Source organism: Platalea leucorodia (assembly GCF_965183815.1).
Source record: "Platalea leucorodia genome assembly, chromosome: 6".
NCBI lineage: Eukaryota > Metazoa > Chordata > Aves > Pelecaniformes > Threskiornithidae > Platalea > Platalea leucorodia.
The window spans coordinates 57996205-58023395 of NC_138828.1; the positions used below are offsets into that span (position 1 = coordinate 57996205).

Consider the following 27191-nt stretch of genomic DNA (forward strand, 5'->3'; position numbering starts at 1 on the left):
AGGTCATGGGTGATGCACAAACTTGTTGTAAAAATCGAGGTATAGCACTTTTGCTGAAGATGCTCTTTAAGAGCAGATCTGTACTATTCTGATCTGGATGTAGTGAGGCTGGATTTGGCTTTTTTTCTTTTTTTTTTTTTTTTTGAAAGCTTAAATCTAGAATTATTCAATGTCTGGGTATCTTACCTTGAACATGTAACATTATGGCTACTGCAGTTCTTCAGAGTTAACAAAATTGAGAAGGAAAAGAAACAAGTCTAATTATGTTAGTCTATGGTAACGTTATTGCATAAATTAGTGGACATAATACAGCCAGTAAACAACGTTGAAAAGAATAAACGTGATGGGAAAGACCATTCTGGACCACTTGTCTATTGAGTTAACATCAGTCAAATCAGGGATTTTGACTTTGATCTGGGATGCCCTTCTTCGTAAGCGTCCTTTTTTATGAAGCCTGTGCCTGTCCAAAGCACTCCTGCTGTAGAGGTCTCTGCTGGAAGTGGCTCTTCTGTACTGCAGCTTGGCACTGTCGTACGTGTATGTAGTGGCTCGGGGGTCATGGAGGCTCGTGAACACGTCTGAGCTGCTGACGTCATTTCGTATTTCAAGTGGGCTAAGAAGCATGTTTCCATGGGGATCAACCTGTGTCAAGGAAGGAATGTGAATTAGACAAGTTCCTCAGCCAGCACAAGGTGTCTCCCAGATGGACAGGTACCTTCTGGCTCTACTGCCAAGGTGGTCCTGGGGCTGCAGTGACAGTCGTGTCATGTATAGCATCGATGGAAGTGAAAATACACTTTCCTGACTAGTGTGAAATTATCTGTTAGGCATCTAAATATCTTCCGTTCTGACCCAGCTCTTTGGTCTGCGACCTTTTCATTCAGTTAGTTATTTCATCCCCTGTAAAGTAAGAGTTTTCTAATTTTATCTTTAACTTAGATCACGGTCTTTATGAAATACCGAGTTTTAATGTCTGGTGACCTGACACCCTAAGCTTTCATATACTCAAGGTGAAAAAAATATATTGCCGTCTCTGTCAATTTTATACAGTTTTAGTGCTGTAGGTTAGTTTCAAGAACGGTTTTGTAACAATGGGTTCATCATATGAAGAACATATAGGTACATGTGCATTTTATCAGTTATTGTAATAAGCTTGTGATGAGAATTAATTTTTGAGAATTACTGTATTGCAGAGATGGAAGTCCCTACTCCCCACAGCATACCATTAACTTGCTCACATGCAGATAGAATAATCCATTCTGCTCAATGAAACCTTGCATTCAGTTGCATTTTTATATGTCAGTACCAGAAGCAGTTGCTTCAAATATGTTTATCACTTACTTTATTTGTGCTGTTAGTTAGTCAGGGCACTGTTTTAAGTACCTGAGCAAAGAACCGGGAACTGCAACTGGTATGCACATCTGGCACAAACAATATATATATATGTATATAAAATATTTTAATATAATTGCCTTTTTTGTATATGAACATAATTAACCATGAATGGCTGCATTACTAGAAAGTGTTTACCTTTTCACTCATCTTTAGTAAAAACTCTTTTAGAAGAAGTTTTTTGGTGTTTCCAGGATGACTCTTGACTTCTTCATAAAGACTTCCTAGATGTTTCAAATTCCCAGATATTTAGACAACCACTGTAGCTCACATGAGGGAAATACACATCAGGACACAAACCTCTTAAATGAAACTTCAAAGATTTTGCCTTGAGGCTTGAGTATTAAAATTGTTTTTTGTAAACTGTGGCATTGGACCTACCCCAAACATATTACAGTCTCTACCATGGCTGTCTGGGGATGCCTTTATACCAAGAAAAAAAAATTACTTATTGACAGTATCTAGTCTTGTGAAGCACCAGTGATATGCAATGCTTTGTTGATGTTTTGAGTCCGAAATAGTGTGGCCAGCAGGACCAGGGAGGTGACAGTGCCCCTGTACTGGGCACTGGTGAGGCCGCCCCTCGAGTACTGGGTTCAGTTTTGGGCCCCTCACTACAAGAAGGACATCGAGGTGCTGGAGCGTGTCCAGAGGAGGGCAACGAAGCTGGTGAAGGGTCTGGAGGACAAATCTTACGAGGAGCAGCTGAGGGAGCTGGGGTTGTTTAGTCTGGAGAAGAGGAGGCTGAGGGGAGACCTTATTGCTCTCTGCAAGTACCTTGTAGCGAGGTGGGGGTCGGTCTCTTCTCCCTAGTAACAAGCGATAGGACGAGAGGAAACGGCCTCAAGCTGCGCCAGGGGAGGTTTAGGTTGGATATTAGGAAAAACTTTTTCACTGAAAGGGTAGTCAGGCACTGGAACAGGCTGCCCAGGGAAGTGGTTGAGTCTCCATCCCTGGAGGTATTTAAAAGATGGATAGACGTGGTGCTTAGGGACATGGTTTAGTGGTGGACTTGGCAGTGCTAGGTTAACGGTTGGACTCGATGATCTTAAGGGTCTTTTCCAACCTAAACGATTCTATGATTCTATGATTCTATTTGCACTCTGAGCTTTACATTTTTAGCAAGACATAGCAGAGCTAGGAAATGGTATAAAAATCTACAGCAGGTTTGAAGTATGTTCAAGATAAAAACTCCAAGCAGAGCACACGGGGAAATCCAGTCTCTGGGGATTGCCGCAGAGGAAAGCTGGAAGCCAGAGAAAGCCTCGGTTCCACCTGGCAGCATGGAAGATGTTCCTTCCCATCACCAGAAGGAGAAAATGTTGTGTAATGATTGCTGGTGTATTTACATGATGCCAGACTAAGCACTTACTAACTGAAAACAGAGAAATGAAGGGGCTATTTGTACAAAAGCCACCCAGGAGAGCTGTGGGGAAAAAAGGTCTTCTAAATGGAGTAAGAAGTCACCACAGATAGAAGATGCTCTAGTCAGGTTTAACAACTGATTCTGTGCATGCTGAACAGAGCATTCAGTGGGAACATCCCAGTTCCCACCACTGTTTCTGTGGGAAAAGCTCACATATTCCGGGTTAGAGAGGCCAGCGGGTCACAAATCAACATGGTGTTTGCAATCTTTACTTGAGATATGGGCTACCCAGTTTATACTTTTAAGGTCAAGTCTTCAAATTTAAGCAGAAAGAATATCTAAGCTAGGGTTTCCTACTCTCTGCCATAACTATGGGACTATTCATTACTCCTCAGTTCTGACATTTTCTGTGGAAAAAGCAACAATCTCAGAGTTGTCTCTGTGTAAAAACAGATTTTTTTAAAATTCTCAGACATTTTGATAGGTCAACCTTTTCTTCCCAGTTTCATGAAATAGCTCTTTGAACTATCTTTGATTACATAATCTAATGTTTAAGCTAATTGACTTTAGTGTTATAATAGTAGTAACAGCAGTGCAAGCATCATTAAGCAGTTATTATGGCTTCTCTTTTGTGAAGACAACTCATAACTGCCTACGATCTAAAGTGATTCATAGGGATGTAGCTTAAACTAATATGCCCTGACAGTTTATTATAAGCCAAGCAGAGTATGAATTCCCGCTTTAAGTGTTATGAATGAACCTGTTATATTTTAAAATTAGTTTTATTTAAATCATTTTAGGTGGGATAATTTGTATACATCATGAAGCAATTCAGACTTTGAATTGCAGTCTTTGCAATTGCAATTGCAGTCTTTTTTTACACTGATCTTGAGTAAATTAGCTCAGAGAAGTATAAAAGCTCTTCTTAGGTACCTGGGTCAAATTCTCTGCTTGTGTGACACTAAGCTGGACTAATAGTTAATTTCCCACAGTGTTAAAAACACTTTCAGAATTTATTGATGTTCACTCCAACATTTTCTTAAAAGTTGTGCAGCTGAGGTTTTGTTACTGAAGCACAGGAATTCTACACATTCCTGTAGGAATCTGGAAAATGTACAAATTGTTAAGGGATTCCCAAAAGAGACTTGTTATTAATTTTGTTTATGTTAATGTTAGACTGAATTAACAGCAAATATGCGCACAGTAAAAGCTATACATCTTCTGTCTTAAAGTCTTTTCTTGCTTACTTCATACAAGGTTACCTGGGGCTTGCTGTTGGTCCCGTGCTGGAGGAAGCCTGTGCATCAGAAACAGCCAGCAGGCTTTAACTCGTTCCACCCCGTGTCTCAGTGATGAGGCTCTTTCGCTACATCAGGTATGTACTGCCGTGGTACACAGTCTTTGACACATTTGCATCAGATGGCATGACAAAAAATGGGGATGGAAGAGACCAGGCTCTGTCTACTCAGTTTTCTGTCCCACTAGCTGGCTGCCTGCTTAGGAGTAGAGTATTTCAGTCCCCTCCTTGGGTACGAAAGATGAGCCATATCAAGCCCAGAGTAGTTCTTCCTTGCTTGGATATAACACATTTATTCTTTCAAATACCACCTTGTTCTTTAACTGGAATGCCCTAAATTTTATTACATAAACCGACCGTTGCTCAGATGAAAACAGGGTTTCTTAACAGATATTCTGAGCCTGTATGCATGTTTGCATGAACATATACACTTTGCCTCATTTGTACAATGCATAAATTTTTCCTAAAGTTGTAGACAGCTGAAGAATTGGGGTTTTTTTGTCTTTTGAACATATCATGAAGAATATGTGAAGAGGATGTCAAAGCATCTAAAGCTAATGTGTTAGTCATCTGGTACAATTATCAAAGTTTAAATATTCTTCAGATGCATGTTTGTGGTGACGCTTCTTGTAATGACATTTGTATCTATATTGAGTGTGTATCTATATTGAGTTTATAGATTTTTAATTCTTCGTTTGCACTGGAACTACCTAAAGCCTAAATCAGCACAGGTACATATATATGAATCTTCATCAGTGATGGAAAAGCCTTGATGTGTGCTCAGAAAATATCATAAAAAGAAATAATAATCTGGCTTGTATGTTTACTTAGAAAATGAGTTTCCTGCTTAGGAGCATCAAATGATATTGTAAGTGTAAAATAGTTAAAGTAAGAAAAAAAACCCCAAACCAGCAGTCCTGTGTTGACCACATAAAAAGTAGTCAGTCAGCTCTAGGGGAAGAGCATGTTGTCATTCCTTGACAGAGGATGGGTCTCAAATGCTTAATGCTGTCTGGAGTGGGTTTTTACCTACCTACTTCTTTTATGTTAACTGTTGGGAGATAAAAGGTAAGAACTTTTGTTTTGTCTCAATCCAAAAACACCTTTTCTTTCTCTTAAGATGAAAGATTCGGGGCTATGTTACTCATACAAGCTGTCTTGTTGGAACAAATGCAGTAGTGTTATCACAATCTGATCTGCAAAGAAACAGGTTATGCTCAGCAGGGATATAATTATTCAGGTGTGGATTTACTTGAAGGTTGAGGTAGTTTTGTGATTATGTGCGCCCTCCTTTTTCTCCTTCCAGTAGCCACTGTACTGGAAAATCGTATGTTTTCCTTGGAGCCTGTGGCTGGTCTCTGGCTTTCCATCCCAGGTGTTTTGTGGTTCACAGAACATTTGAAAGGAAGGTGTGATGCTGTACAGAACTGGGGAGCAAGAGACCATCTATCACCTGCCTTGTGTTGCCATTTATGAACCCCTTGATGGCTCGGCCCCTTTCCCACTCACATTATCATTGCATCCTACCTCTTTCTCATGCTTAAGAGACATCTTCTGTGTAATGATTATTCACATTGTAATTGTCTGGGGAAACAGAAGCAGTTGCATGCATGGACTATCTAAATATTTTACTGCTGTGTGGTTTGTTCTATTTATCCATAATTATGGTGGTTTCCTCAGTGACATCTAGCTTTGACAAATGGACAAGGAGATATAAACAGTCTTTATGCTTTATTCAGAGAAACAGAAAGCTTGTTTACTACAAATTAATATTTTTTGCATATTAAAAATTAGAATGGCATAAATTGTGAAACTGGAGAGGCTTTATTTCCACTTTCTTCAGTCTGTAGAGCAAGGAACAGCCACATACGGAACAGCAGTATGGTTTCATTTCCCATCTGGTCTTCCTATACTGTGTTAATATTGCGGTCAGTTTGTTGAAAATTGCTCACGTGTCTAATGCTTTTGTTATCTGATGAAGGAATTTGAACTCTTTTAGTCACGGGAGTTGTATGTCAGATGGGAATGAGCAATATCTTCACCTGGCACAAAGAGAGGAAGCACCATTACTTATCTTCTATTGGTTAGAGGTCCCTGTATGGATAAGTGGTATGGGTCAAGAGTAAAAGGGAAAAATATATCCTACATTGCATATACTTACAGCTGTACTTCTTTCATGCTCCAAAAAACCTTTCCCCTGCTCTGGCACAGACATCATAATACCAGTGAAAAATCTCAAAACATGATGGAGAGAGGCTGGGAGCTGTCTTCACTAGAGAAGCTACTTTGTGTCCCACTGCTCCGGTCATGCACATTCTTCCTGCCAAAGAAATATGGCTGTTGGACATCAGCATTTCCATGCTGAGTAAAATGAATGCTCACAAGGTCCCACATCAATGTATCTCCGGTGGGCTAACAAAATCCATTGATATCCATTCACATGTGTCTGTCTATGTGTACGTGTATATATATATATTTATCTAAAATCACAAACCTGCACTGTATGGGCAGAAAGCAGTCTGTTCACTTAAAGAATTCTCAGTCTCAGAATGAAATTGCAGTCTAAAGTTTGAACACTTACAAATCCTGGTACAAAGCATGTACGCCTTCTGTTTTCTGTCAGAAAAATGCCGGTGTATGCATGCGGTGCTCTGAAAAGTTCAAGTCTGGTTGTAAATACTTTTCATCCCATTCCGAGTACTGGTCTCAGCATAATCTTTGCCAGCATAACATTTAGACAAAAGCTTTTAGTCATGAGTCAGGGCTTTTTATTAGTTAAACAGACTCTCCAAATATGTAGGAAAAAGAGCTTACCTGTACTCTTATCCTTTACACTTTATCATCCTTTACTCAGTTCAGTGCACTGGGGCCCATGTAGCCAAGGCTGACCGCTGAAGAAGTGTTGCTTCCTTCTTCATCATGAACCCTTGCTGCGCTGCTTCTCGCCTAGGCTGGGTTATTTCAGGAGCTGTTGAGGTGGCTGGTCAGAGTTTGTGGGTTTTGTTGGTTTTTTTTCCCTTCCTTATCTTCCACAGAAATGGATAGACAGTGTCTGCACACAACAATCCGTAACAGGATGGCTTATCTCCTCTGCTCTGTGCAGAACAATACTTTGTGCGACCTTGGAGACTGCTGCAAGCCTGAACTGAATTTGTGCACCCACTGTAATAAAGCATCTTCTACACATCGGGACAGGAGGCAAATGCGGGTAAGGACATTTATTGGGCTCATGAGTTCACTGAGACTGAGGACATGATGACTCTGTTAATGATGCTTAGCTGTAGTGGTGTGGCTGCTAGGACACAAGACACACAACTCTAGAATTAATAAAATATCACAGAGTTTCTGAAATGCACTTCCTGACATGTATGTGAAATTGCAACCGTCCATCAAGCTAAAGTCTTACCTGTTAAAGTTTTATGTCACGGTCTCATTCTTCAAGCTGAAGAGAGGGCTCAAATATAGTTTTTTCCAAATGTTATCACCTCAGTTTATAGGACAGCCTGAGTAAGATCTCATTAATACTTGGATATAATATATTGTAAGAAAAGCAGAGAACAGAAGAAAATTTTTGGCTCATTGGGATATGTATTTTCCTCTGAGTCAGACTGGGCCAAATGCACCTGAGGGAAGTGTTTATTTCTGAAAAACTTGGAAAAAACAGAATAGGTTTATAGAAGTTTGCAAGCGCTCAGTGATGTACTGCTAAATTAAACTTTTATCTGTTGAAAAAATGTCCATAGTATGACCTCCTGGAGTTTGTCTGGCTTGTTTTTTAAGAGGGGGTAGCTGTGGTCTGCTTGAATTTAGCCTGAGGGAAAAATCCTGATGTCCGTGCAAGCTGTTATAACCTAGCAGCATCCTCCTTGCGTTCCTGGAAGCTCAGTGGTGTGGGCTTCATTCAAGACTCACTGAAGCAACAGTGTCTGTCTTTGCTTTCTATTTTTGGTGAAGTTTCTGTGTGTAAAGAGAAACTATATAATAAACGTTTCTTCTATAGCAAAGAAATATACAGTCGAAATGGTAAATCTTTAACTTCCTTGTACCCCTTGTATTTTTCCTGTGCTGCAAAGAAATGCTTGTTCTGAATATTCATTTGCATTTTCTGTAGTTTCTTACTCTGTTTTCAGTTGAAGATGGAACAAACCATATGTTGCTATAATCTTCTTAAAATACGACTTTTGTCTAGACAATCTTAAATGCTTCTACATATGTGTTCAAACTGCATTTATGTCTATCATCATATACATCAACATTGTCACAGCAGAAATAACGTTTGAAAAGTTAGCTTGAACATTTTACCTGGACTCTATTTGTTTCCAGTCTGCTCTTCTCGCCTGTAGCGTGTCCTGCCCTGCCTGCTGCCTTTTTTTGACGTTGGGGTCCTTTCCCAAAGAATATGTAGTTTACAAAAGCATATTCCAGCAAGGCCAGGAACACAAACACAAAGCATCCCATCAGGTAAATATCTATTGCCTTGACGTAGGGAATTTTTGGCAAGGTCTCCCTGAGGTGGGTGCTGATGGTGGTCATGGTCAGCACAGTTGTGATTCCTGCGAAAGGAAGAAAAAGACATTGACTAACAAGACAGGGAAGGAGATTTGAGTGTGTAAGGTATAATGGCAGCATTGCCCAGCGACCCTGCACTTCCCATGCAGATGGCTTAATTATGTGACCAGATTCGCAACAGCCAAGGGAATGCGTTTTTCAGGACTGGAAAGGAAGATATTCTCGCAGGCCTGCTGATAGCACCTTCCTTGGCTTTCCATGCAACAGAGGGTGAATGAAATATAGTCTTCAAAAGCCCAGGCTATCTTGGTACATCTTGCCTTAATTTTTACAATAACTCTGCTAGGGAATGTGGTATTAGCTGATCTGGATAGCAAAGAGTTTATCACTGTTCTTTCTATGTGAGGAAATGCTTCTCACTTTATTTACAGCAGTAGCCCTGCTTGACCCATAGGGTGGCTTGCATTGCTCTGGGGAACTGGATTAAGTATCTAGCTTTTGACTGAAAACAACAGAGTATTGAAAGGAGAAAGGGAAGCTTTTTGATAAAGTGGTGGTCTTTGATGAAGAGAAAGTGATATATATGCTTGTACCAAACCAGCTTTTCCTGTTAAAGGGGTGCTTGCTAGTAAAGCATTTCCATCTCATTGTGTTATCCATCACTGCATGATTCTTTTTTTTTTTTTTTTGGGTTGCATGTGTTTTGTTTTAGCTAGATAAAATTATTTTTTAGTCTGCTTTATTCACAGGTCATTAATGCATCTAGATAATAGCTCTAGGCACAGGTGTAATGAGTTGAATTTACAGAGTGGTGGGACAAAATAGAGGTGAGACAAAATGGCTTTCTGGCATTAGCATTTGAAAAGCATATCTACCTTAAAACGCAGATGGTGGCAGAAAATCTTGGTTCTTATGGAAAGTTGTAGGAAGGAACATGGTACAAGAAATAACCAACTATGTAGGTAAAACAGGCTTATTTGGTGTAAGCTGGCATATCTCCACTGATGTCAGTAGGATCTTGTGTAATCATTCCAGCCACATATCTGGCCTGAGAGTACGCTTTTTAACATCAATGAAATGTTGATGCAGCACAGTGTAGATACCCTTAGATACCTGAGTTAGACCTTTACGCTTCAGTTTGGAAGCAAGATACGTTTGGCCTGATGCAAAGACAATGGTCTTTGCAATGGCAACTGGAAGCCAGTCAGGATCCCAACCTAACTGCCGAGCGAGAACTTCAGCTGTAGGCAAGGTGACACCTGCCTGCCTTCCTGACAACGAAGACCCTGCGCTGCATGTGTAAGATCACAATTAATGCTGCTGCAATCAGCTGTATGGATTTGCTGCTACTGTATTCAAAGGCAACAAGTATCCATGTAGTTCAGTGATTTTGAAAAGAAGTTACCTAGAGCAACTCTGGCTGCAGAGGCATCATAATTGATCCAAAAAGATACCCATGACAGAATTGTGATCAGCGTGGAAGGCATATAGGTTTGCAAAATGAAGTATCCAATATTTCTTTTAAGCCGGAAGCTAAGTGATAATCGAGGATATGCTCCTGAAAGAAAGAAGTCGTATAATGACTAATGCCTAACAAAAGTTAGACACCGATATTTCTGGGTTGGGGAAAAGGGGGGAGCTTTTTTAACTAGCCAGTGCTTACCTGTTGTAAATTCCACTCTCTTTGATACCATCTTGTAATCAACGATAGAAAATTGTGGGAGTTCGATGTTATTAACTCCCGTTACTGCCGACTCTCCTCCATTCCAGTAAAATTCAATATCGTCAGTAGTGTATCCATCTGAAACAGAGGCACAGTTTGATTATTGATTTTTCTTTTTGTTTTATTACTTGGCTTAAATAGTTGTGGTTAAAGTGGAAGGAGCTGCCATTAATCAGGAATTCAGCCTTCTGTTGTGTGGCATTTCTGTTATGCAGAAGCCACGTAGCCTCCTCTGTCCCTAGGGGAAGCTTCTGGGTGCGGAAAGGGAGAAGACAGAAAACAAGGAGAGACTTTAAGATTAAAGATCAACTTTTAGCTAGCTCTAGTACTACTGCTTTTCGTTCAGGCTTGAGTTGCTCAGTTTACCAACAGACTGATATAACATCAGCGAAACTTTTAAACTCTCCTAGGAGGAGCTCTGACAGCAAAACCAGGTTCCGTTCCCAGCTTTGCATTTGATTGCCTATGCAGGCTGTGACAGCGTACAGAGTTTGGAGCCAGTGAAGGCAAAGATGATTCCAGAAGAATTCGGGTGCCTGTACTACTACCTGACAATGTCTGGCGGAGCTGTAGGTATCCCTTTGATATTCATGCAGCATTTTATATTTGATCTTCTGTTATCACAGAACTACTTCCTATTGACTTCAAAACTAGCACGTTTCTTCTCTTTCCTCTTAACAGCGATGTTGATTATTTATCATTTAATTAAAAATTCATTTGCCATTCTACCACTGGGAATGTTAACATTATTGCTCCATTTTCAAAAACATTTTGATTAAACTCAAAAATGACTGTGTTTCAAAAAAATCTCACAATTGATGACATTTTTGAAGTAATATTTAAACTGGTTCCAATTTATTGCATTTTGCTACTTTCTCCAGATATCTACCAAAGGAGAGAACAACATCTCATCTATTTTTAGGCTTTTCCTTCAGGTGTTAGATTTAATCAGATTTAAATGATATAACACAGATCAGATAAAAACGTGTTTGAACTCAAAGCTTTAGCAAACTTGACAGTAGTTTTGCCAGCTGAACCAACCGTAGCATCAGAAGCCTCTACAGAGTTAGGGCACCAGTAATGCAATTTCTAGCTAGGGAAATTGATCCTGAAGTGTCTTTTCCTGTGATAGTGCCTGGTAACAGGCTCGCCTCTGGAAGGCTGACCACATGCAGAATGGGTCCGTAGTTTCTCTGACGACGATGAGAGAAGCTCTCACAACCTGCTGCCGGGCTCAAGGGACTGCTTGGGAAGTCTGCAGTTATTGAACAGCTACTTTTGATGCAAACACACAGTGATGGGCTGAACAAGGTTAAGTGTTCACATACCTTATTTGTGAACTGCTCAGGGCCATGGGTTGCTAACTATCTGAAGCGCTCCTGAAACCGTACTAACCCGTGCGATACGGATTGCTGCTGTTTGCTTAAAGCTTCTGTGCTTCCCTAATTGCTTAGGCTATTTTTTTTAAAAATGAACCACCCCAGGGTTGTCACACAGAGCTCTCTGCGTGGCTGGTTTTCACGTCTTCCAGTTCGAAGCCAAGAGCTTTTCATTGCAAAAGGTCAAGGTAGCTGCTTGATAGTGGGACTTCAGTAGCTGCTTTAAAGGAATTGCACGCAAACCACGGGGCCAACATGAGCCACATGTAGGGTGTGATACAGAATGACTGAAGGAGGGAATGAAGACTGCTATGTCTGTTTAAAAGGCCAAGACTAAGACTGTCAGGGAAGCGTTAACTTCATTTTCTTGCAAATCTGTATTATAAAAAAACTCTCCTGAATGTTTTCCCTTTTTAAAAAAGATGCAGCAAAATAGAGGAAATGGTAGGCTGTCATCTCATACTGAAAGGGTACTGATTATCTGTAGACTTGACGCCATACAGACATCCTCTGCATGTCTTTAGGGGCTAGAAATAGAAAGAAGAAAGGCACAGCGCTACCCAGAAGTTTCACCAGTACTTCCTGCAGACTCGCAGGTGAAGGTTTAGATGTGAGAATCCTGGATTCTGCTGGAGGGTTTGGAAGAAAACGGTGAACCCGATTCTTCTGTTCTGAGCTATTATCAGTTGGGGCCCTTTGCACACCCCTCCCTCCAGTTTTGCTCCAGTTGTGCTGCGTCCTCAGCTGCTGCACGCTGGGACCCAGGGCAGAGAGAGGCACAGTCTCCAATGCTCAGCAAGTCTTGACTTTATTCAGTCGTCTTAAGCAGCTTCTGCCAGCCTCTCCGCAGTTTCTCTGCCTTCTTGACAAAAGAAGGAATAGTTTGGGCACCTTACTGCAGATATAATCCCCTTCCCCAAAGGTGAATTATTGTAGATTTAGTTGTTAAAACCAAAATGGTACCAAATAAACACCTGACATATCACAGGGCAGATTTCAAAAAGAGAACAGGCACACCTTCCTCCAGGATTGCACCGTGTTATTGGTACAGTGTGTGGTGATGCTGGACCTTCGCAAAAACAGATTACAGGAGTTTTGCAATGTAGGCAAATGTGCTTTTCACTAGTCTTGGAAAGGTTTCTATGACTTTGGCTACTAAATGAAAAGTAGAACTACAAGGTTATAACGTCAATTGACCAAAAGCAAGAACCTTGCGTGGAAGATTTCGGGTGATGACAAGCCATCCCTGCTGGCAGGCCATGTCTTCAACCTTTACAAACTTAAAAAACACTTCCAGATACTACAAAAAGTGGATCTAGTGTGAGCTACTGCTGTTTCTAATATGCTGATTTGTTCCTTGAATTTACTCCAGTTAAAGCTGGGGGAAATTATGAGAAAGGGATAGTGATGGTTTTCAATCATCAGGAGCATTCACATTTGTTAGCTCTCTTTTTAGAAGAGTAATTGAGCAAGAGCATCTTCCTGTGGTTTTGTACAGAGAGAACCTCAGTACAATCATGATTTCCTTGACAGTCATTGTCATAACTCTGCTAGACACTAACAAGGTGTAAAGTCTCCCCAGGCCGTCCATTCCCTGACGTGATATGATTTTTGTTGTGTGATGCCCTTCATTACGTGCTTCGCACATTGTTCTAGGTGTGGCAGAGGCATTGCTTCCATGGCTGACGCTGACTCACAGATGCAGGGCTTGGAGGCCCTCGGGTTCCACAGGTGTTGGCATTGCTGCTTGCTTTCCAAACTAGCAAACCCGAGAGGAACACAGCTGGCTGCAGTTTAAAGACTGGAATCGATCTTAGCTCTGAACAGAGTTAGCAGAGGGCTAGTGCCTTCAAGTGAGGAGCTGTAGTGATGTAAATTAAACATTCAGTGTGGAGCAGCACTAGCTTCTGGCTAGCAGGCAATGATAAACCCTCATTTCTGGCAGCATATCCCTTTAACATTTACAATGGAAGAAAAGCTATTTCAATGACAGAAAAAGTGGGTCTAGGCTGTGCGGTGGCCAGCTCTAACACGCCGATTTGTTCACTGAACTTATCTGTACTGCCCAGGTATTCCCTTGGCAGCTTTTTTTCCATGTGAACCTTTTCCCTCTGTGTACATATCCATGTCACAGCTTTAAAGGGATGCCTCTGCTTTTGTGACAGAGAGAGCAGCACTTACGACTGGACGGTGATGCCTGAACACAAATTTCATAGCAGTCAAATATTGGGAACCTGAAATATTTCAATTATGTTCATAATAGCTGTCAAGAGTGGTTCAATTTTAGCTGCAGAAGTCTAGAATTATTTCCCCAAATATATAAGACCATGACATTAATAACATTTAACCGATTTAAGAACGTGAGTTGATCCAAGTCAGTTGTGCCCGCTCCCTAAACATCAGAAGCAGCCTCTCCGCGTGGGAGTCGCCCCGGCTCCCACCGGCGGCTCGGAGGGGCACGGCCGCGGCCTTCGCCTGCCCCGGCCCCGCCTGCGCCCCCCCGCCCGCCGGCGCGGCGCAGCGCGGCCGAGGGGCCACGGGGGGGCGCCCGCGCTCCGCGGCGGCGGCGGCGGCGGCCGGTCCCGAGCGCTGCCCGCCGCCCCCCGCCCGCCGCCGCCGCCGCCCGCCCTGGGGCCTCGGCCCGGGGGCGGCCCGGCTCGCCGGGCCCGACACGTGCGGTCCCGAAGGCGTTACGCCCGTTGCCGAATTGGGCCGGGACAGCAATTGGTGTAGCTCAGAGGAGAGCCCGGGTTGCGGGATGGTGATGCGCTTAATGTCAGCGCCTGCGTTTAATGGCTGGACTTCGCACCGAGGGTGCGTTGGGATTGCAACACATTTACTCAACGCTTCTGGAGCAAACATGGCTTGATTTCTGGGCTGACATCCCTAGCAGTCTAGCCCAGTTAATCAAACAAATTCCCCAGGATTTCTGTATGTGCTTTCATTGGCCTAAATAATAAGTGATTGCTAAGATTTTTTTTTTTTTTAATTAATAAAGCTCCCATGAAAATTATTTGATCTATTTAAGCCTTTGTTTGCTTGCTAGGTTCTTTTCCAGCTTCAAAACCATTAAGATATGTTTAATTGCCCAGCTCCAGATAGTAAACTTCTGCTTCCTAGAAAATAATGTCTAGAAAAGATAATGCAGTCCTTCATGTGCCAGCACTTTTTTTTTTTTTTTTTTTTCCTTCTGGACCAGCAGCTGAAAGTTTAAATGAGAACACTTAGGCAGAAGTACCACAGATCTAAAAAGTAACTAGATTCAAGCACGACAAGAAATAGGTTATGTATACATCTTGCTGTTCACAGACAAAAATATTTTAGAAATGTTGCTGACATTGTGATACAGCCGAGGTTAGCAATGTATTAGATGTTAACGTCACCAGGCTGTTTTATTTTCCACCGCAGCCCTTACTATTTCAAACACCTCTGGGATAAATAAAGAGCTGTACTACATTAACTTAACAAGTAAAGTCATAGTTCTACTATTATTACCACTTCCACAGAGATGTCCAAATGTAGCCCCTTTTTCCTTCTGATTCTCCAGGGCAGGCGGCTCCAAAGCACCGAGCAACAGGGTCTCTGCCTTAGGTATCTGAGTCTAAATAGGGCATTTCAAAAGAATATTTCCACCTTGTGTGCCCCCAGATCATTTGGCCTTCTGTAAGGACGTGAGGCTGGAACCCAACCTTCTTCCATCACTACTGGATCGTCCCTTTCCTAACAACTTAGTCTTTGTTGCTGAATGTATTCTTACAGTATATTTTTTCTTGTTTGACATAGTTATTATTCCTATGACTGTATTCAAACAAGAAGATAAAACATTTCTTCCACACACCACCGAGGTGGTCCATACAGTGGGAAATTTATTGTGCTATTTCAGCCTAAACCCAACATGTGAACGGGGCACCGCAGATCTGAAGGTGTGTTTTGGAAAGCAATGTCACTAGTTAACATTAAGGCTGATAGAATTGCTTGAATAGGCTCCCTGCCACCTGTGTTAGAGTGGGTGTTTTTATCTGTAAGCGACTTTTTTTTTTTCACTGAGAAATACTTTCTATAGGCAGATGGCAGATTGTAACTGGGGATATGAGTCAGAATTTAGCCTAAGCAATACTGACCCAAATGAAACCTTGGTTAGACTGCTGGAGTACTACAAATTGTCAGTTATTTAAGAAGGTTTCTCAAATAAAAATAAATTTCACATATGGGGCAATCTGTTCCATCCCAGTTGGAGACATCACTTCCTATCCATTAGAAGCAGAAAATAAATGTTATCATGGCATAAAGTCAGTCTTGCAACATCCTTATCTAGTTCAGAGAGTGAATTATAACCTTGCATTACTGTGCAAAAACCCTGAATATTGGTTCATTGTTACTTGTTATCATTTTTTACCACTCTAACTTTTTAAAATCTCATTTGCCAGTGAGACTTGATACAAGGTTTAAAGTCCTTTGGGAGAGGAATTGTTTGGTTTTGCTTAATATCTCTTTAATGGCTAACACAGCAGGACTTCTCAGTATCACTGTAGTCTCAATAGATGGAAACATGGAAGGTTTCTGGATAAGCAGTCGGGCTTGTACTGAAAATGCCTTACCAGTTTATTTGTCTCCTTCTACTGGATTATGCTAGTGATGTCAAAGGACCTGCTGAGCCTAAAACAAATATAATGCAGTGCACAATCAGAAATATACATTAATATGTTTTATCCAGTATGGATTTCATGTCCAAAAGTACCTCCTATAAGGCATACTGCTATTTTTACTTTTTTTCCTGTTGACTAATAAGAGTTTAATTCTCATTACGTATACAAAAACAAACCAAGGAATTATTAGGAAAGGAGAGCAAATGCAAAATTCCTTGTTTGCATTTTCATATGCTTTCCAATTCATGTTGTGCTATATCTTGACTATTATATGCAATTTTCTTTCTTTCTCAAAACCAGCTGTACTTAGTCGGCTACAAAGAAGGGCCACTGAGATGATTAAGGATAGACTTGCTTCCACTGAAAGAAGGACTGACTGAGTCATGATTCTTCAGCTTGGAGGTAAGGGGGCTGAGGGAATGTTACGACATAAGTCTGTGAGATCCTAAGTTAGCATGGTGAGCTTGAACAGGACATGATTATTCACAATCCCTCACACTTCCAGACCAAGAAAGCAACAAATCGTATTTCTAGTGGCTAGTTTGAAAGAAATAAAGGGAAATAAAATGTATGGATAAACTGCAAAACTCATTGCACAAGTGACAAGTGTCAGAATGTACTTGATACTCTTTGATGTGAGTGTCAGAAGTTTATGCTTGTTCAGAAGCTATCATACATATACAGAATAAAAATCTATCCAGGTTATTAAACACAATGATACTATTTCTGACTTGAGGTAGCAAAGTGCAGAACACTTACTGGAGGAGTTCACTGGGGAAATATCAGCATGTATATCCTATGCTCTGTTCTAGCTTCAGAGACACGAGCTGCTGGCCACTGTCAGATGAGATGATGGGTGAGACAGACATTTGGCCTGAGACAGTACAGCAGTTAAGGGTCTGACATGTTCCACTCCAGCCAGATTTGCCTGTCTTGTGTCTTTCATCTTTACAATTCATATTTTTCCTTCATCACTGGAGTGATGATTTTTAGCCTGATGTTGAGAGCCTCTGACTCTACACATCTTTGTGTAATTCACATAAATTAAATTGCAATTAGAAAACCTTGTTCATGCCCATGCATTTTGTAGGTAATAATAAGCAACTTGCCCATAGTAACTCAGTGGCCAAAATGTCACTGAAAACTCAGAGGTCTCTTATACGCAAATGTTTAACAGGCAGTGCCAGTGATTTAACTTTGGACTTGAGATATTTTGATGACCTGTTTTCTCAAAATTAGCACCAATGACATTGCTTTTGAAACTTTTTTAACAAAGCAAATGTGCAGTATGTGCTCCTGACTGGTGTCTTTTTGTGCAAACTAGATACTTGCGTAATTGTACACGTAACATGTACAGATGCACAACTGCTATTAATGGATCAGCCCTGATAAATACAGTCATCATACATTAGTTTTTACAGACCTTTAGCTAGTTTCTCATCTTATAATCTAGTTTGAGTGACTCTGAAGCATGATGTTTTAAAGTGGTGCTTTAGTTACTTTGGTAGTTACAACTGCTGTGGATCTGTTTGTTCAACTGCTTCCACGTTTTTCACTTCTTTGCCTGAATCCTCTTCTCCTGTGGGGTTGAAACTTGCAAAGTTCTGAAGTCACACCATCGTGTTCTTGTCTAAAGGCTAGTCAACAGCGATCAGGGCAGAGGCTATGCATAAGGAGATTAACCCCAATAGTTTTCTTGCCCTGCAGCCAGGTTCACTTGCTGCTGGTACCAGACTGCCCTTGAGAGTTCGGAGCTGGGAAGAGAGGGGTTGTTTCTTTCCAGTAGCAAGTGTGAGAAGTCCCAGTCGTCTTCTCTTGCTTTTGTTCTGAGATGCCTTTTTCCTGAATCTGTTTTGAGCCTTCTCCTCCTCCCTTTCTGCTTCTCCTTTTGAATGGACACTTATGCTGGATACCAGCTGTATCTCAGTCTGCAGAAAGTTGAACCAAAGCTCCTGACTTGTTCTGGTGTGGATTGCTTGCTTCCCCTCCTCCCGCCCCTTTCTTTTTATCTTCTACCCTTCTTTCCCCCCTGGTTTCATGAGGAGGAAAAAAAATCCATCTTCAGGAGCACCAAAATGCAGATCACAAATTGTTTCTACTCTGATCCTGGCAGCATAGGCTGGGAGTGCCTGACTGGGGGTGACAGACCTCGGCATGTGGAGAGAGACCTGACCTCTTCTGGAAGCCCAGTGTTGCAGTCCCTCACCTCTTTTGCTAACTCAGAGGACTTCCACATCTTCACACGAACCAGACTAAGGTAGCCTGCTTGCAGCGCTGTCAGGAGCACATTTTATGTAGAGTTTGTAAGTCCGATGCAAATCACCCTTTTCACCTCTTGCTTTCCTCCTCCTACTTTCCCGGCTGGAGCTGCTGTACAATACATGGCTTATCCCAGTCTGAGCCGTAATCCTGGAAGTTTTTTCTGACTTCAGTTGCTTTACAAAGTTAAAAAGAGAACAACGCTATTTATAAGCACATTATGTAAACATTAGCAACAGAGGTCCAGCTGCTTAGCATTCAATTAATTTAGTTCAGTCAATATTGCATGGTACATAGTTTTGTCTGCTCGTATTGTAAACACATCTTGCCCCTGAGCACTTATTTCATTTGACTAATTAAGATCTACTTCTAAGTGCTCCCATTTTGTTGCGAGGCAGACTGCCCCAATTTTAGATACAGCCGTTGAGCTTGGTGAAAAAGGCATTTGAAATCCAGGTCCATCTGGTTTGTGCTCTGTCGTGTCAGGCCAAAACCTGCTCTTGTTTAAGGCAGGAGGGCCTCTGTTTTCAGCAGGACTCGGACGGACTGTAGATGAATAAGGACACGGCATGTTTCTTACTAATGCCAGCATGGCTTATGCACGTACACCTTCCATTTCTATGCAATACTGTGTTCCCCTGTCCAAGACAGATAGTGAAAACCCTTTTAAAACTTTAATTACTTTATTCAGGTGCTTAAATTTTTCAGAGGTAAATACTGAGGTAAGTACAAGGCCAATGTACTTGGGCTTTTTAGATAAACAATGAGAACGAAGTTTTCATGGTGGTCTCGCTCACTGTCCTGACTATGTAAGTGGCTGAATTTTCAATTCATGAACAATTGTAGAAAGATTTAAAGTTACGCTGAGCTACATGAAAATTTTTGTTCAGCCAAAATTAAGAATAATTGAATGAAAAAAGATACTTTTCTAAACAAAATTAATTGAAAATAGAAAAATACAACTATTTTTACTATTGAAAATGAAATACTGACTTTTTTTTAGAAAATATATTTTATAACACACAAGTATTGTGCATATATTACACTCTTTCTGCAAGCATATTTTTGCAAAATAGTTGCACATTACTGAATCGATATACTTCACTGGGGAAAAAGCCTTGCCTGAAAAATACCACATTGCTCTTTATGACATTGTTCCAAGACCACAAAATGAAATTTAAATCTATTTGACTGTCATTTTAAAACTTTGTCACCAATCTGCTTTACTTCTGTAACCACAGCTAAATACTAATTCTGTACTGCGAAGGATGGTAGGAGCAAGAAAGTCCTACAAAGAACCAAAACTTGGGGGCAAGTAAATCCAGATCTGTACTTGGTAAACAGATTTACAGCTGTAACAGAAAGAAAAAAAAAAAAACAAACAGCTTCAGACTGAATTCTGGTCTTGGTTCTACAGAAATGACTCCCATTGCTTATGAAGGTGCGATGGCATTGGCTTCTCCTGAGAAAATGTACCTCCACTAAGGCACTGAGATAAGCCGACATCATTTTAAACACTGTGACATATACTGCAGTTCACAGCTGGGCTAAGCAATGTAAGTTACCAGCATTTTTTGGGCTGCCTGTGTTGCTGAGACTGAATTTCTGCTAGCAGTGATTTGGAACAAAATAGCAAAACTATCATAGAAAATAGCAAAATTCTGTTACTACTAAGAAACTATACATCACTTTTCATCCACAGACTTTAATACTATACAAAATCAATCCATCTCCATTTTGTAAGGAGACCTGAAATGCATAAAGGGGAAGTATAGAAGGCATATATCACACTTTACCAACACGTTGCCTTATTAATTTCACCCTGGCAAATCAATGATAAGCCAAAGACAGGGGTATGTAGAGAAATGTTAGGCCTTGCTAGTCTGGTATGACTGTACAACCTGGGCTGAAAATCAGAACTAAAAAGTTGCATGTTCCCCTGGGCAATGAACAGACTGGGTTCAGGAGCAGAGTACAGTCCTGCATTGAGGAGATGAATGTCTTCTTGGACACCAAGCTGTCCGTGATACTGCTATGGCTGCTGTTTTTCTTTAAGCACTAAAGAACGAGTAAGGGATTTCTGTGGCTAAAAGCGTGGGCTAAAGTCAAGGAACAGACTTTTTAGGTGGTTGATATTCAAAGCCTGCTTAGTATCCGCAGTTTTGTGTGGAGGCAGGCATGCAGCACACGCTCATTAGTGGACTACTACGAGGTGTTAATGGAGGGGCAGGTGCTCCATAGGGGGAGAAGGTCCAAGGTCTTACAATCAAGGGTTGCTGAATAGTTTTCTGTGTGCCTAATCTTGTTGATACAAATTCCTGCCCACAGTAAGTGTGTGAAATATTCGAATTACAGGTTCTGCTGCTTTGACCCTAAACGTAAATTCAAATAAGGCAGTCATGCTCTGTGTGGTTTGGATTAGAAATGGCAATATGTTAAATAACCGTGTATTTTCTCAGGAAGAACTCTCCGTCGGTAATTTAGTATTCATAGGCACTGACAGAATATAAATGAATGAGAATAGAGATAGATGCTGAGGAGATTAGCCATATATTCTGAGTTAAAAGTAGGTCATTGAGGGTATTAGCCAAAATTGCACTTCACCAGCAGGAACAGACATACTGAACAGCAATCCAGCACCCTTTAGGTGCTGCTTCATTAGCTCAGATCTGTACTTAGAGTTACTGTGCAGCCTTTCTGTTTTCCCTGGCCATCAGCACTACGGCTATGCAGCCTTGACCCTGGTGTCCAGGGTCTCATATGAAATGAATCATTGTCTAATTCAGTTTCCATCTATATGCTGATGGGCAATTGTCCCTTGTACAAACCAGGCTTGCACTCCAATGGTAATGGGTTATTTGAAAGACTGAGGGAGACAAATGTGCACCTCTCTACACAGATGGTTCCTGCATGGCCAGGGAGATCTGGGCTGGCAGCCTGGGAAACTTGGTGCTGCTTCTTCCGTGGAAGCCTGATGAATTGAGGGCTGCCAATCACCAGAAAAGATGAATTCAGTGAAAAGTCATATTAGTATGAATGAACTCCTCAAACACAACTGAAACGCTCAACGTTTTCTGCTTGAAGTTTCCCACACACTGTGGTTTGCTCATACCGACAGATGTTTCTCTTGCGAGTAATTTTGTTGCTTTAAGTTTGTGCAGAAGATGAATCAGTATCAAACAAAGCTGTTAGAAGTGGTAGCAGAAAGCTAACAGAGGAAGCATTAAGGTTTTTTCTCGGACGCACTCAATTCTGTTCTCAGTTCTGCAGAGTAGATTCCTGAGGGCTGGAGGACTCGTAAGGAAGTATACTGCCCACGTAATAAAACTACTTCATGCTCATGTTGTGCCAGGTCAGGTAAGCAGTCTTTCCACATAGAGACTTGAGGCATTGTGTTTTGTTTATTTGTATTATTGTGGTGTCAAGGAGCCATAAGTATAGATCAAGACACAGAGTACATAGGCACTGAACAGAAAATTTCTCAAGATTTATTATACCTGTAAACTCTGATGCATTTGGGGAAAGGCTTCATTCTCACTGAATCCATGAGTTCCAGGATCTTCCAGTTTGTTCTGGGTTTTATTGGTTTTATATGGCAATTTACACTTTGGCAGAAGACAAGTAAATACATAAACTGTACTTATGGCTGTAACATCCTAGGACAACTGCATTATCTCAAAGCACAATATGCCAGCTTTTCCAAAAATGCGGTATGACCAGGTGCAAAGATTATTCTTCCAGCTGCTGTGACTGCAGAAATACAGACTCATTTAAGAGCACAGCTGTTTCCTGAGAAAGCAGCCCCTCCTCTAAATGAACCCTTCTTTTTGAAAAGCAAGCCCAGCTTTTCCTTTTGCTGTTCCCCTGGCCTGGGGGCTGTCAGAGGCTGAAGACTGAGACCTGGCGAGGCTGTGCTGGGGAGCGGCTCGGCCTCAGCTTTCCTGTCCTCTGCGGTCACCAGGGAACAGCCTGAGCCCTGTATTGGTACCTCTGAGGTACCTACTGAGGTGCCACTAAAATGGGAAGAGCAGTCGGTGGGAATAACTGCATTTGTCTGTGTGCAACAGAAGAGTGCATAAGAGATACAAGATAGGTGACTCGGCTAATTTCATGTGCTCATGCACTGAAATGATTGAGTGTCAAGTATTTGCTATTAAAATCTATGCATCCATATAGAGACAAGCTATCCATCTTGTTGAAAATAAAGAGGGAAAGTCATATAGACTATACTATCAGCATCTGAGTAACTTCTAAATTTGTGTGCAGTGTAAAAATACAGTGTGAAAGTAAAATAACTGGTTTATAGTCCTCTGGGGAAAGAAATCATTCCAAAGTGTGGAAACAGAGCAGTCGCTGTGGCTTAACACTAGTGTACTGTGTACTGTGAAGAATGAATTATTTTAGCTTAGTGACTGACTTAAAAGATGAGCAGTAAGGAATGATTTAAAATGAGCCAAAAATACATTTTCAATTTTGATGTGAAAAAAATGAAACATACAGTCCTATTTGGCTAATTTCTCAGTTTCAGTATCAGCAACCTATTTGTGAATTTGCCTCTCAGAGTATCTGAAAAACAACTTGCTCAGCTCCACAGCTCTGTACGAGTCTTTCTGTCCCCGTGATGTTTAAATCTGCTGCTGTGGATGCTCATGCTGTAACTTTAAAACCACTCCTGTTTTGCTGCCAGCATGTTCTCCACCGCTCAGAAGGATGGCGTTTCGGCTATGGCAGAAGTTAATGTGGATCTACAGATTGCTGTGTGCCTGCAGAGCCTGCATGGGCGATCCTTCAGAGAGCGAATTTGCAGTGATACAAAGCTCAGTGTGTGTATTCTGCACAGGGTCTATGGAGTGACCTAGGGTGTATTATCTGAATGTCTTCAGACATGATTAAAGTGTGTTTCAAATTGCAAAATGTGTTGCCCAGAGAGTAGTCACTTTCCTGTCCCGATGGGCAGTATATAGGATCACACCAGCAGCCTGTGTGTACTGATCTCCATTCCTGCTCTTGCTGGAATGTTTCTTATGGTACTGTCTTGCTTGTTATATGAGTGTGCTGTGATAAAGTATGCTTTTCTGTTTTACTGGTGTTAACTGTTCTTTTGCTAGGGTTTGTGGGAGCTAGTTGCTTGAATATGGCATTTGATCCATGGCAGAGCCCTTGTGAAATAAGGCATTTTGTGCATGTCATAGAGCAGGCACCAGTGGGAGTACAGAGGAAGCCATGGATGGAGACCCACCTGCACACTGGTGAATTGCGAATGCTGTGAATTGGATGAAATGCTAAGAACCTCGTATCAGTTATAGCTGGCAGATTAAGTCAAGATGGGCAGGCAGGAACTCTTCTGCCTTTTGCATTCAGATAGTTAATCTCAGAAAGATCCCACTGTTTGAGTGATCTGAGTTTCGCAACAGATACCTCACTCTCTCTCTTCATAGAGAGAAGTTTGAAAGAAATTTAAGGTTGAGTATGTATTTTAGAGCCGTTAAAGAAATGGGCCAGAAGCAGAAGAGAGCTCTTATTCCCAGTGCTACACTGTAATAACCAGAGACAAGTCAAACTGGAGAAAACGAGTATTTGTTCCCCAGGGTTTGCAGGTCCTGTGGGAAGTGACACATGCCGGGACACGGGTTTATGGATGACATGTCTCATGGGGGAGCAGGGGGAGTCTGACAGGCAGGGGAGTGAGAGAAGCTCTTCGTTTACAGATGTGGCAGAACCTAAGCAACTGTGAGGGGTGGGAGCTGCCCTTGTTAGAAACATCAGAAAGATGGAATCTCTTAAAAAAAACATAGAGTTGAGTGTGCTTCCAGCTTTTTTTTTTTTAACTGGGAAGGGGCCTTGCAACTGGTTTTTAGAATACTCTGAGCAACGAGCTCATTTGGGAGGGGAGAAATTATGCCTTCTGTAGAAGCAATTTGATGTGCTTGGTGAGAAGAAGCAGGATGAGACCAGATGCCCTTTTAGTGGTTTTGGATACTTTAGGGAAAAGACATGAGTGGATCCAGCTCAAAGCTCCTGCTGCCTCACGTACCAGCACAGTCATATTCATTAGTGAATTTTTATTGCCAGGCATGAATAAATTACTAGATATCTGCTGCCTGCAGACAGGCAAAGGAAAAGCTGTCTGGGAAAGCTTGGATTTAAGACAGGTTCTTCATCTCTAATAAAAATAGCCCTTTTTGTTTGAGGTGTAGTTTCTTACATCCTTGGTAGTTCAAATGCAGTCATACCCTGGATCAATGCAATCTTGTCTCAAGCAGGGAGCTGTGATAAATCTGTTCAAATCGCATTCTGTCAGACCACTCTGTGCCAACAGAGGTGATAATGAATGTTTAGGTATGAACACAGTTGTTTTTTCTGGCAACGAACTATGCAGAGGTTCAACTGGAGTATTTTATTGATTCACTGCAATATCACTTTAAGTGGGTTGTGCTTTCATCAAAGCATTAAATATATTTAGTGTTAGGTCTATTTCTATATGAAACAGGGACAGCCATAAAAACAATGGAGTCAAGGCAGAATTGCCATTTTCTATACTGTAGCCAACTAAATAAATCTTCCTCTTTTCCCCAACTCGCTCTGTTCAGGTTTCTGTGGGCTTGTTCAGTTCACCCACACAAGTGAAGTGGTTTCTAAGAGTGCTGCTGACAAGGCTCACACATGGTTCAGTGTTACAGTGTCGATCCCTGCATGCAAAATGCAAAAAAAATCCCTGCATTTATGCAAAATCCCAGCATAACCATGCTGCAGCATTACAGTTGTCATAGAGACAGATTTTTGAGACCAAAGGGACAGTTCTGGTAATCTGCTCAGACCTGTTGTAAAACACATAGTAGCTTGCCAATAAGTAAATCACTTTGCCAAATTGGAGCACAGCCTGGCCCTCCCCCTCCTGTGACAGTGAAACACATTTCACTTAAGTTTGAGGGATACGCGGGATTTAATGGGGATTTAATTTATTGTCAGAGTGGTGCTGTCGGCACATCATTTTTTCTGCTGAGTGAAAGCCAGGTGCAAGCTTAGTCCACAAGGTCAGGCTGTGATTGTGATACCGGTGACTTCAAAGGGACTAAGCGTATTAGAGTAATAACAGTATCCCGTCTTATCTTCTAGGTGGTGCGGTGAGGTCAGCACTTGTATTTGTAATGAAGGATGCTAGAGTGGGGCAGCTGTGTGCAGTCATGAGTCTCTGACAGACAAGCGCTGGGTGATTTAGCTGCAGCAGTTTGATGTTACTGTCCCCGGTTGTTTGCCTCCTCCTTCTGTCTGCTCCTTTATCAGCTGAGATGTGCGTCTGCATCTCACCCGTGCCGGTCCAGAGCCTGTCACAGCTCCTGCCAGAGACAGTGGGCTTGTGCCAAGGCACTGGGTTGTGAACTGCCATAGCAGTTGTAGCCCTTGCCAGAGGCTACCTGGTACAGCAGAACTAACAGCTGGGGGATTTAACATCTTAAATTGCCAAGCTGACATCCGTCAGAACTCACATGAGAGTGCCAAGCTGTCTGGGTAACCTCCAGCCAAGTATTAAGTCTCCTCTGTCCCAGTATATGCTAATCTGTGAGAAATGGATTGTTACACATCCCAGCTCTGCTGATGAAGCAGTTCCAGTTATAAAATCCCTTGATTTTATACATAGAAGTTTCCAGTGGCCATCATGGTATTAGACACTGAAACAGGTGTAAAGCCTCTGATATGGCCTCCCCATCTGCAGCTGGAGAATTTGGAATAAGGTGAACTGCTCGAGAAAAGACGTGAAAATGTGTATGAAGGAACATGTGCAGCCAAAATGCTCTCCTCCTCCTAAATATATACATTTCTCTGGTTGTCAGCTGTCCATACATAGCTTCTGGAGTCCTGTAAGATAGCTTTGGAAAAGCTGGAAATGTAATTTTTTAATGAAAATAATCTGCTGGCTCAATATAAGCATGTATTATCCCTGCGTTGGCTGCTCTGCTGGAGAGGTTTGATAATAGGGCGGCGTTTGAATCTTTGTGCTCTTTTCCCATTCCTGTGTAGCGCAGTTGTTTTGCTGCTATTTGCAGTGCCTTAAATTACTCACTGGTAAGTATTATTAAGGAACAATTCTTAGCACTTTAGATTTTCAGGGATTGTCTTTGGCTAATTTCCACAGCATCCCCGTGAGATGTAATGACTCACTGCCTTTCTGTTCACAAATAGTGCTATGTTCATCTATCCTTTGAGTAGCTTAAGAGCAATTCATCTGTGGGACTGCCTGGTTCCTCTGGAGCATGCTCCTTCTGTAGTAGGGGTAAGTCTCCCTTAAAAACACAGGGGAACTCAAGAGAGGGCCAGGTTGTGTGTGCTGCAGTATTGGTGTGCTCCAGCACTGCTACAGAGCTGTGCAGCTGTTGTGGAGGCACTGGGGAGCACTGAGCTTTTGGAGGGCCAAATGTGTATCCAGCTTGCTTGGTTTAGAGGTGGGGAAGCAACGTGGGACAGGGAAAGGACTTGTTCAGATGCCACCTTCCTGCCCCCCTTTAGGGATGAAGGAGATCCTGAAGCTCTCATGTGGAGGGGGAGCTGGGGAGGAGAGCGGGAAGTCTGCAGCAGCTTTCTGACCTCACATCCATCCATGGTCCAGCCAGAGTCTGGCCCT

At 41.8% G+C, this 27191-nt stretch overlaps 1 protein-coding gene across 1 annotated transcript in view; it reads right to left on the reverse strand.

The window, feature by feature from the left end:
- Positions 1–294: 294 nt before the first annotated feature.
- The window catches only part of GABRB1 (gamma-aminobutyric acid type A receptor subunit beta1), a gene marked incomplete at its 3' end in the record, with an annotated part of 139673 nt that continues 112776 nt past the window's right edge, over positions 295–27191 (reverse strand). Inside the window, exons 6-9 of the mRNA XM_082315220.1 lie at positions 10228–10365; positions 9970–10122; positions 8358–8608; positions 295–642 (exon numbers count right to left, since the gene is read on the reverse strand). Of these exons, the coding sequence (XP_082171346.1) occupies positions 295–642; positions 8358–8608; positions 9970–10122; positions 10228–10365 (890 nt within the window). The remainder of the gene's footprint in view (positions 643–8357; positions 8609–9969; positions 10123–10227; positions 10366–27191) is intronic.